Genomic DNA, 12,230 nt, shown 5'->3' on the forward strand with positions numbered 1-12,230 from the left:
ATTTAAGAGATCAAGGGGTGGGAGGGGGGATGCAGAATGATTGTAAAGCTTGAGAATAGGTGCATAGACCTTGAGAATGTTGGGTACTGTTAGGGAAGGAAGAAACAACATGTAATGATGACATAAAGGTGGAGATCTTAAGGCAGGAATCCAGTTCATGCACCCACCTGGCCATTTTAGACATGGGCACTTTTAGGCTCAGGTTGGACAATTTGTCCAAGAGCATCCATCTGGGATGTACCAATGTTAAGTTTAAAGTAGGGGAAGGATATGTGTGAGTGATGGTAAAATATCACGTGGGAAACTGGAGAGGAGCCAGGGCGCCACTGGTCATCTGATTCCTCTCCCTGCGCTCCGCCAGAGCAGCTCACGGTGATCATCTGGAGGGATCATTACCGGGGGACATTGCCTAGAGCAGTCAATACCCCTCCCTCTGTGGGAAGTGTTCTTCTGATCAGGTCCCACCTTGGAAGGCAGATCAGGCATGAAACAGGGTCTATTCTGGAAGCCTGTGGCATGCTGGGTATGAGCACATTTCCCGCTGGAATAGTCCAGAGCCCTGGGGAACTCAAATCTGGGTGGTAGGGCCACACTGCAAGGCCAAAGAGCTACTCTGCCCTTTTCCCCGAAGAATATAACCAAAACCCAGGTTTCTGAGCTCTGTAAACCCCAGCAAGGCCATCCTGCTAGCATCTTATGCAGCTCCCATCAGGCAGCACATTTCGAGTGGGACATTTATAAAGAGATTCTTTTTGTCAAATAGAAGGAGGAATAAAAACGTAGGATAAATGGGAAAAGAATCTGAGAAGAGAAAAGAAAATGAAAAGGCAGAGCCATTGAGCAAGAGTAGTTAATTACAGGCCAGGAGAAAATCAGTCTGAAATGTACTGTCCTCGTGGAGCCAAGACAGTGCCCGTGACCCAGAACAGGCTGCTTCTGACCTAAGATGCACACAACTTACCCAGTGTGTCCTGTAGAACCTGACTGGGCCACCGGCTGCCTTTCTGGCCTTGATCCCAGCCTGGTCCCTGCAAAGCCTCACAAATGTTTATAGCGCAAGTAACCAGCAAACTATAATCAGCAAGATTCTGTAAACATCCCTTCAAAGCACATAATGGCATAAAGCTTTCTGCTTACCCAGCAACTTTCTCTAAATGAGTTTAAGAAATGTTCGGAACAATGTAGTTCATTAATCACAAGCGTGTCAAGGTGGGATATTGTCTCCGTTTGCAAGATCAGGAAATCACAGAGCTGATGCCTTAAGTAGTTTTTAAACCAACCATACAGAGAATTAAAGAGTCACTGAGACGGTGCCTGAATCAATCAGGATAGGCTAGGATGGGCTGTGATGACAAACAACCCCATACGTCACAGTGGCTTAACTGCTCGCACTACACATCCATCAGGCCAGTGAGAGCAGAGCCCTCCCTCCCAGCGATGGGCAGCAACCTGCTGGGCTGTCGCCACTCACCGTGACAGTGGAAGAGAGAGTGTGGCTTTTCGAGGCACATGAGATTCAGGAGTTGTAACCTCAGCATCTTCTGCATCTGCTCTCTTCCCCTTCAGTGCCTTTATTTCCGTATTTGTAAATTGCACATAATAAATTTAGGCTTTTCTTCATTGAGAGTGATGCGTGCGACCCATCATAGCGGTCGTATAAAGCAACGGGACTGACGTTTTTCATTTTTTAACCGAAGATAAACATTCAGATAGGTACAATCGTGTACAAGGGTTCATTTGAGATGATAGTTTATTCTGGTGCTGCTGCTGTTGCCTGGTTGATGAGTCACCAAGAAATTTCGTTTTCTTACTATAGACAGCGTTGTGGTTACAGGCTAAATCACAGGGCTCTGTCACCACAGAGAAGCCAAAAGTCCATCTCCCCGAGGCTCCCGGAGTCGCATCCATTATTCTGGTGATTTCTTCAGCATGTCGAGTCAGTTCTTAAGCTCTGCAGTCTCAGAAACATGATTTTTCATTCTCGGGGGAAGACTCCTATTACCCAAGTTCAAAGTACCGAAGTGTAAATCCGTACTGGGAGTGACCTGGCTTCGGGTGAGTGGCATTGCCCCCACCCGGACAGGGCCCTCAGGGCACGTGATCTCTGACCTCCCACCCAGGGAGGAGAGTCAGCAGGGTCAGGATGGCAGAGGGGGGATGTGCGTGGCCTGTGAGTCTAGCCTGACTTTATTTGGAATCCTGGATTTGCTGTGAGAACGAGGACTGCCTTTTCATCTCCAAGCCTCAAAATCTTCACTGGCAAAGGAATGATAGAATCTTATTCTAGATGGTAAGGCAATGGCACCCCAGAGGGCTCAGCACCACACCTGGGTGCTGGGTGTATCAGGGCCTCAGTGAGTTCTTTAGAAAGCGCGGCGTTAGGAAAGTTACACAGAGGAGCATTTCCTATGACCAGATGAAGTAGCTTCCTGCCTCCACGTCTGTCCTTGTGAGAGGTCTTACCGCTGGGGCCCTGGTGTCCGAGGCCTCTTGGCTAAGACCCCATTTGCTTCCCCCTCATCCCTCACCCCCCACACGTCTTCTACTCCCTCCACTCCTTCCACAGAGTGAATAACTAGACCAGCCCTGAGAGTGATCCTTTCCCTTTGTGGGTAAGTTTATGTGTCTCTGATCAATCCCATTGAGATGCTGGCTTTAACATTGAATCTTCAAGGGAAGGAAATTTGATTTCTGTCATTTCCAATTTGGGGCCAGAAACCTCACCATAAACCCCAAGAACCCCACAGTAATTACCTAATAGTCACACCTCATTTTATAAAACCAGTTTGACCACCTCCTCCTCCCCGTCTTGTCTCCAATCCCTATACTTGACTTTAAGTGACTTTTGCCACTTGGAAAAAAGGGATCAAATCCATTCTGAGTGCAAAAAATTTATCACAAGTGAGGATTGCTTTTACAAATATGACCCGAGCTTTACAAGCAACTCAAAAGATTATCTAAAACATTTTAAGAATTAGCAAGCACCATAGGAATACTGTGACTGCTTGAAAAGCAATGGCCATCATTTGGATAGATAAAGTATGGCGCATTGAGATTTAAAAGTCGGCCATACCTACCTGACATTCGGTCACAACATCTGCATTAAATGCTCTGTTTCAGGGCAGCCAGGGACCTCCTGGGGGCGGGGACAGGCCAAGAGGTGGGGCTGAGCCCGCAGCAAACGTGGCCTGCACCCCCTCCCTTGGATCTATGTGCACCCCCTCCCTAGGATCTACTTTGTAATTGATCGGTGACATCCTGAGCTGAGCCACGTTTACCCCACCGCAACCCCCCATGGTAGGCTACCTACCATTTGGAAGGTGGGTCTTAGAGAAAATCTCAAATTCCCTGTTGGTAACAGGGATTACATATTCACTTTTTCCCGTTTTAGCTTGAGCAGAAGTATAGAACATTAAATGGTGTTAGTTTATCGAGACCAATTCCCCTGTTGATTTCTGGCTTCCAGGGTGAGGTCACTCTGCCCTACCTTCAAACCCAGTCCTGTCATTTCCAGTTGTTTTTATTGGTAAACGGATGGCCATGGAGGCCCAGAGGCTGCTACCCTATGAGCCCAGGAGTGAGACAGCAAAGGAAACTGTCTGCTTTGGCTTTTTAAAATGAGCATAAACTAGTAGTTTGTGCCCCTGATAAGCACTCCTTTTTTTCCCCCTAAAATTTTATGTATTTAACAGAGAGAGATACAGCGAGAGAGGGAGCACAGAGAGAGTGGGAGAGGGGGAAGCAGGCTTCCTGATGAGCAGGGAACCTGATGCAGGGCTCATTCCCAGGGACCTGGGATCTTGACCTGAGCCAAAGGCAGATGCCTTATGGCTGAGCCACCCAGGTGCCCCTGATAAGCACTCCTTATCGGCAGGTGCTATGTGCCACTCATTTCTCTGTGTCTTGCAATATTGGCTCCTTGCCCTGCCCAGATTAGATGGTCAGTAAATATTTGTTGAATTAAAGGGAAATGTACCTGAATTAGTCCCTTTGGGCTGCCATTACAAAATACCACAGCCTGGGGGGCTTGAGCAATAGAAATTTATTTTCTCACAGTTTTGCAGGCTGGAAGTTCAAGACCAGGGTGCCCACATGGTTAGGTTCTCATGAGGGCCCTCTTCCTGGCTTGCAGACAGCCACCTTGGCGCCATGTCCTTACATGGTGGAGAGAGAGAGTGATCTCTCTGATGTCTCGTCTCGTAGGGTCACTGATTCCGTTCGTGACAGCTCCACCCTCGTGGCTTCATCTAGCCCTAATTCCCCTTCTAAAGTCCCATCTCCAAATGCAGCCACAGTAGGGATTAGGGCCTACTGGGTGGCTCAGTCATTTGAACTACTGCCTCTGGCTTGGATCATGATCTCGGGTTTCTGTGATTGAGCCCCACCCACATCAAGGCTCCCGGCTCAGTGGGGAGTCTGCTTCTCCCTTTCCCTCACCCAGCTCATTCTGTCTTTCTCAAATAAATTAATTTTTTAAAAATCTTTAAAAAAAGAAAGGAAACTGTCCTGTAACTCTTGTCCTGTAACATATCTTATCCATTCTCCTAACAGGGTAACCACTCGAATAGGAAACATACTCAGGAAGGTATATGGATGTGCACAGATGCACACTAACGTTCACACACACAGAAGCAATATACAAATCTTTCTCTTCTGGAACCTTTGTTTTCGCTCTGAGCTTGGAGACCAAGCAAGTACAGTGGATACTGTAGTTATCGTAAGGACAATATGTTTGTGGATACTTGACCTGGAAGCTGGCTTAGAAATAACTACTCCCGTTAGCTCCGTGTGTCCTGCAGACAGCCCCACCCCACCGCCCGGCCTTCTGTGGCCGCCTCGCCTGTGATTGGCAAAGGTGAATGATGTGTTACCAGTATAGACCTCGACAGTGATTTCATGCCTAAACCCCTGGCATACTCCTTTAGATTGGCAGAGGTGTTTTAGAAAAGAGTTTATGATAAAAACACTCTCACATAAAGATTGTTCTTCTCCTAAAATCTTTAAAACAAAAAATATTTGGGGCTGCTCCCGGTGGCTCAGTCTATTAACATCTGCCTTCAGCTCAGGTCATGATCCCAACGGTCCTGGGATCAAGCCCCTCGATGGGATCTCCACTCATCGGGGACTCTGCTTCTCCTTCCCCCTCCGCCCGCCTCTCTGCCTACTTGTGATCTCTTTCTTTGTCAAATAAATAAAATCTTTAAAAAGGGGGGGTGTGTGCCTGGGTAGCTCAGTGGGTTAAAGCCTCTGCCTTTGGCTCAGGTCATGATCCCAGGGTCCTGGGATCGAGCCCCGCATCAGTCTCTCTGCTCAGCAGGGAGCCTGCTTCCTCCTCTCTCTCTCTCTCTCTTTCTCTTTCTCTCTGCCTGCTTGTGATCTCTGTCAAATAAATAAATAAAATCTTTAAAAAAAAAAAAAGGCTGTTCTCCTTTGGAAAGGCAACTGGAGGGTGAATTTGTAATTCTCAAATTCCTGTCCCAAGGTTCTTTGGCTTTAATTTTAACATTCCTGGAGGAGGGTACTTTTAATGTTTGTATTCAGAATTATGGAGTGGGAGTGAGGATTCAAATCCCAGTCCCAACACTTGCCTATTAATCTCTGGTTCCCTGTTCTGGCCCATACAACAGAGTAAGTAGCAGGTGCACGGCCCCAGGAGAAGCAGAGATGCTGGGGTTTGTAACGTGCGTAGAACAGGGTGTGACATGCAGCACACACTATGCGAATATATGTCAGATGTGTATCCATAAAAATATATTCCTATAAGGCATCTTCCTATTGGTGCGGCATAAAATGTTCTCCTGTGTGGAGAAGAAGAGCTAGATGGTTTGACAGCCCTGCCAAACACAGCAGGTACCATTTGTTCTAGAGCCAACTACTAGGCAAACAAGGCGGAAGGTCTTCGCCCGTTCATGGCCCTGTGCTTGGCTTTTTGCTCGGTGGCTTCCTCGTTGTCTACTCCTGTTGGTTTTACAAAAACCATTCATGTCCCTGAGTTTTGAGATATCCCATTTAAAAATTCTATCTACCTGAGATTGTCTTAGGAAAAGTCCCCTCTACTCACTTGTTCTTTTTCCACCTACTCTTCCTCCAGCCCAAGCTTTTGGCCAAGGAGCTGCTGGACCTCGTGGCCTCTCACTTCAATCTGAAGGAAAAGGAATACTTTGGAATAGCCTTCACAGATGAGACGTAAGTGCTACCATGGGCCCTCCAAACCTGCAGGGAGAACGAGACCCTGACATTGTGCTGTCCCAGCTGTCAACAGGGCAGTCAGCAGCGGGCCACTTGGGTCATGTGCTACGGGGTCAGCCCAAGTTCATCGTCCGAATTTCAAAGACCTTGTGATCGTGCCTGGAACAGCCAAAGGATATAATTAGGGGGGATGCTAATATAAAATTATTAGGTAAACTGGTTCTTACAATCAAGCAGATTCGTGTTCAGAACTGAAATGTTTATTTTTTTTTAAAGTGGATTTTGTATGGGTTTGTTTCCTATTAAAGTTAAATGAAAACTTCTGGAAATTAAATATTTCTTTCCAATGGTAGAATAACAATAACAGGAAATGAATTTGATGATAAACTCAAAATGAAAAGTATTTGTGCAGTTTCACTGTCATGGCTGAAATAGAATATAAAAATCGAAAATTTGTATCATTCTTCTGATGAAGAATACATTTGTTTTCAATGGTTTTCAATTTGGCTCTATAAAGTGGCATTTTGCAACCCAGGCAAGGAATATCTTTGCTAAAATTTCAATTTCCTTCTTAATATACTGTTATCAAAAGAACACATTGAACACCTGCACAGATTCCTAGATAAGATACAAAAAGGAAGCGTTTCACAATTTTTTTCCTTTGTGTATACTACTCCATCTCTCTCTTTCCAAATGTTTAGAATTACAGATGTGATTTCCTAGGATATTAACAAAGAAGGGTTAGGCCAGACAAGACAGTTCGGGGGTTGAGGGGGGCCATGCCCCCTCCATTAAGATGGTGCCATCAAGGGAGGACAAGCTCAGACACAAGGACAGGAGGCGCCCACAACAGGCAGTAGGAGGGGTTGTCATATGTACCTGCCCACGGGCGCACTTTGCCTCAGGAGTTGCAAGTTGGCAGAGTGGCCGTCTGATTTATTGTCTGAATCAGTACAGTGTGAGTAAAACGGCAGGTAAATGAGTGCTGTCTTAGATGAACTGGAACATTTGCCCTCTGAATTAGCAACATTTCAAGTGGTGGCGTGATCAGGTGGCAGGCGTGGAGAGCAGAGCTCCAGCTTCCTCAGGAAAGCCAGGAGGGGCCGGGTCGGCCGTGGGAACTGGTCAGAAAGGAAAGCCGGAGAGTTGCCCTGGTCTAGAATGATCACTGTGCCTGCAAGGAGGCCCAGCGAGCCTGGCTGGGAGCTGGAGGACCCTGGTGGGAAGGAGCCAGCATAGAAAGAAAACAAATGCCTTAAAATAAATACACATCGCAACTACTTTCACAAATGCAGGTGTTCTACCCTTTACCCTGAGATCACGGTTAAACCCCCTAAATTGCTAGTCATACATTTCACTAATTAGAGGGAAACCAGAAGTTTCAATTAATCATATCCCATTGTTCACATTGCCCGAGTATGTTTACTCTTGTAAAAGATCCGTGTACCCTGCATGAGCCCCAATTAGACTTCCCTTTGGAATAAACAAGAATCAAAGAAGAGGCATGTTGTCCCTGGCCAGTGAGGAAGAAATACGGCTGCTGAATTTACATATGTCTGTCTGAACAGCACAGGCCACAAGGAATCGGCTGTAAGGTAGAAAGTCACTTTCTGGGGCACCTTGTGGCTCAGTCGGTGAGGTGTCTGACTCAGTCTGAGCTCAGGTCTTCATCTTAGGTTCAAGAGTTCGAGCCCCACCTTGGGGTCCGTGCTGGTATGGAACCTACTTAAAAACAAAAAAACAAGGATGCCTGGGTGTCTCCGTTGGTTAAGCATCTGCCTTTGGCTCAGGTCATGACCCCAGGGTTCTGGGATGGAGTCCCTCGTTGGGCTCCTTTCTCAGTGGGGAGCCTGCTTCTCCCTCTCCCTGTGCCTGTCATTCCCCCTGCCTGGGCATGCATGCTCTCTCTCCGACAAATGAATACATAAAATCTTTAAAAACAAAATAAAACCAAAAGACCCAGCCTGTGTGCTGTGGGTCTTAGTGCTCCTGGTTCTCTGTGCTGGCCAGGAAAGCGTGGGGGCAAGTCACAGGGAGGATGTGGGCCATCCTCTGGCAGAATCCAGGGAAAGCATGGCCGCCACCGTCCCCTTCCCCCCAGTCTGGGCGGGAGGATCCGTCCAGCAAGTGTCAGAGTGGCAGGCAGCTGGCGGGAGCTCAGTGGGCAAGGGTTGCAGCTGCCAGATGGGCCTGACACACGGTGACCTGGCTAGTGTCAGGGGCCCCGCGGAAAACCAGGGCCCCCAAGGGACTAGGCCAAGGAGACAGAAACAAAGGGGAGGCCATGACTCAGGGCACAATCAGTTGTGGCCTGACAACACCTGGGGCCAACAGATGTTGGCTGACGGACTTGTGGGTCATCTGAACTTCCCTCCTTTTGTAGGCGGGAGAGAGGAGGACAGCTGCCACCATGAACTTGTGCCTGCAGCTGAGTCCTGGCCTAGGTCAGTGGTTCTGTGTCAGTGAGTACTTGGCCTTGTGACGGGTGCCTCTGGCCCCCACTCCTAGGCACTGTTGGACTCATGTAGAATCTTTAATTTTATTTTTTTAAGATTTTGTTTGTTCATTTGAGAGAGAGACAAGCACGAGCAGAGGGAAGATTCAGAACGGCAGGGAGAAGCCGGGAGCCCAAGGCAGGACTTGATCATGACCCAAGCCAAAGGCAGACGCTTAACTAACTGAACCACCCAGGCGTCCCCAACATGGAATCTTTACATAACCCTGTGTCCGAATTGTGCGTGTGTGCTATGACATGGAGTGTGTGTGTGACTTATGCAGGTGCAACACTGTGCCTCCTAAAATGAAATTGAAGCTTTATCTTTCATTATAGCCCATGGTATATACCTTGTTTGCATATTTCTAATGCAGATCAAACAAGACTAACATTTGGACAGGGCTCGTGAGCTGTAAAATACCAGGCAAGTGTAAGATCCCACCAGCAGTATTATGATTCCTTATGATAGACCAGAAGACTTCAAGGCCACTGATGGCCAGCATGGCCTTTCATATTAATGCTGTTGATGACATTTTGTAGGATCTGGATGGGGCTGGAGATGAGGTCTATGAAAGCAAATGGAAGACAGGAAGTTAGAAGTTTCTCTAAGCTTCTCTGACACCATCAGGTTATATTTTTTAATAAAGTGCCTAAATGCACCAGACATGACTTTGAGCCCCAAATATTTAATATCATCGACTAATCCACAGTTTTGCGGCATTAGTAATGGCTTCGCCTTTTAACTTCACTTTTTAACTTTTTATTTAAAAATAATTAAACTCACAGGAGTTGACAAAAAGACCGTAGAATTTCCATACACCCTCCACCCAGCTTCCCTGATTGTTACAGTTTACAAAGTGTGTGACATTTTTCAAAATGGAGAGATTAACATGAAACTAGCCAACTTTGATATTATTGGTATGAAACTATAGACTTCAAGTTATACGAGTTTTTCCACAAATGCCTCTTTTTTTTTCTGTTCCGAGATCCAGTTGACTTTAGCCCCCTCTTATTTTTAGTAACTAATACAAAGCGACATCAGTGGTCATCTGTAGATGGTCTGAATGCTGGCGGTCCCTGCAAACAATGACATTTTGGCAGCCTTTAAAACATTCTGAAGCAAAGGGGGAGCCCGGTATAAATTTGATCTTAAAATAATTATGCTTTGCTAGAGTTGCGGTTCTCAGCCTTGACCGCACACTGGCGTCACTAAGACATTTTATAAAATACCAGTGCCTGGGACATACCTTCCTAATTCTGATTTATTTGGTCTGGCGGTCGCCTGAACATCAAGATCTTTCAAAGGCCCCTGACAGATTGTAACATGTAGCCGAGTTTGAAAACCCCTGTTCTAGAGGGAGAAGGGAAAGTTGGAGTAAATTTCTTCTGCCTCCTCCCTGAGATCCAAGGAGAGAAGCTGAGTTCACGCAAACTTTGAGTTATTTGGGGCCAGACATCACCAGTTATGTCATGACACATGCCGGAGACTTGCACAGTTAGAAATGGTCTCTGTTCCAGGGAGAATCAGGAAACCTGATGTTTGGAGATCAGCTCAGATTCACTGTTTCCATGAGCCCTAATAACTGAAATAACTGAAATTTTCAGTCATTGGCTCCCATCATTTAAGAAAAGTTATTTGTACATTTTATTTTTGAGATATTTCCATGGACTATTTGGTTTTAACACCCAAGTTTTGTTTTGTTTTGTTTTCAGAGCCCATGCTTCTGGTTGCATAATTTAAACCAGTAAAGCCCTGTTTGCAGTTATCTGATCTATTCTCCATCATCATTTGTTTTCTCTGCTTGGGTTTTTCTTTTCCTTTTTTTTTTTTTTTAAGATTTTATTTATTTATTTGACAAAGAGAACACAAGCAGGGGAAGCAGCAGAGGGAGAAGGAGAAGCAGGATCTCTGCTGAGCAGGGAGCCCAATGTGGGATTTGATCCCAGCACCCTGGGATCTTGACCTGATCTAAAAGCAGATGCTTAACCAACTGAGCCACCCTGACACCCCTGTTTGGGTTTCTTTTTAAAGGAAAATTCTTTATTGAGGTGTAATTGATACACGAAGAACCATGCCTATTTCTTGTGTGCAATTCAATGAATTTAGACACATGCAAACACCCTTCACAGCCAGGTGTGTATAGTTAAGTTTTAAGTTTTTTAACTGTTGACAGACGATCCCATCATCAAAAGCTCTAGTTAACTTTTATCCTAGGGGTTGCCTGACTGGGCTCAGTAGGTAGAGACTGTGACTCTTGATCTCAGGTTTGAGAATTCAAACCCCACATTGGGTGTAGAGCCTACTTAAAAAAGTAATGGTAGGGGCACCTGGGTGGCATAGACAGTTAAGCATCCGATCCTTGGTTTTGGCTCTGGTTGTGGTCCCAGAGTCCCAAGATCAAGCTGTGTGTCAGGCTCCGCACTCAGCGTGGAATCTTCTTATGAGTTTCTCTCCCTCCCCCTCCTCTCATCCTCCCTGCACTCAGCACATGTTCTCTCTCTCTCTCAAATAAATAAATAAATCTTTAAAATAATAGTGATAAAAATAGGGGCACCTGGGTGGCAGAGTCGATTGAGCATCTTTTCTCTTGGTTTCGGCTCAGGTCGTGATCTCATGGGTTGAGCTCCACATCAGGCTCTGTGCTCCGTGTGGAGTCAGCTTAAGATTCTCTCTCCCTCTCCTTTCCCCCCTCCCTCTCATGCTCTCTCTCTCTCTCTCTCTCTCTCAAATAAATAATCTTTAAAGATAGTAATAATAATAAAATTTTAAAATAACTTTTAGTTTATTTAACAGAAAGAGTCAAACACACCCCAAGTTGAAGTAATGATTTTCATTGTATATTTATTTAATTTGAATCTCGATGAAAAGTGTTCATTGTTTTTTTGGTTTCTATTTCATTGATTTCTGCTCTGATCTTTATGATTTCTCTTCTCCTGCTGGGCTTAGGGTTTCTTTCTTGTTCTTTCTCTAGCTCCTTTAGGTGTAGGTCTATGAAAAGTGTTCAGAATTGTGTGTCAGATGCTGTAAATGAGTCTTGTTATGTAATGAAAACCTCAAAGAAGTATTCAGAAAGCTGAGGGAGGAAGAAACGTGTTGAGCCATCATTGCATATTTTAAAAGCCAGGTACAGCTAGAATGTATTTTCACATACCAATTAAGAAAATGACTAGTTCTTAACCTCTTATTTAATCACAGAACCCTTTGAAATTTGTTAACAAGTTACATTCCATCACCTCCACCAAAATTTACACACATAATAATTTATGCTCAAGTTTTAGAGGGTTCTCAAATACATGAAACCAGAATCCTGGGATAAGAGCCAATTAAGGATTTTTTTTTTTTAACAACATGCTGTTTCCATTGATCACATCATTGATTGGTACTCTTTGCAGTTTGATTCATCCAAATAACTTAGGTCCCAAATGCCTTGTTATACTGGAAATGCCTCAGCAGTCCTGTGCTGGGACAGTGGAGAAAACCTTCGGGGTCCTTGCTCCCCTCAAGGAGAAGGATGACTGGCATTGGTGGAGGCATCTGAGAAGGCTT

General features: G+C 45.5%; 1 protein-coding gene across 1 annotated transcript in view; it reads left to right on the forward strand.

Annotated features, from left to right (window-relative positions):
- The window catches only part of FRMD4A (FERM domain containing 4A), a 607,134-nt gene that overhangs the window by 455,082 nt on the left and 139,822 nt on the right, over positions 1–12,230 (forward strand). Inside the window, 1 exon segment of the mRNA XM_059404285.1 lies at positions 6,092–6,186. Within this exon segment, the coding sequence (XP_059260268.1) occupies positions 6,092–6,186 (95 nt within the window).

This window comes from Mustela nigripes, chromosome 6 (assembly GCF_022355385.1).
Source record: "Mustela nigripes isolate SB6536 chromosome 6, MUSNIG.SB6536, whole genome shotgun sequence".
Classification (NCBI taxonomy): domain Eukaryota; kingdom Metazoa; phylum Chordata; class Mammalia; order Carnivora; family Mustelidae; genus Mustela; species Mustela nigripes.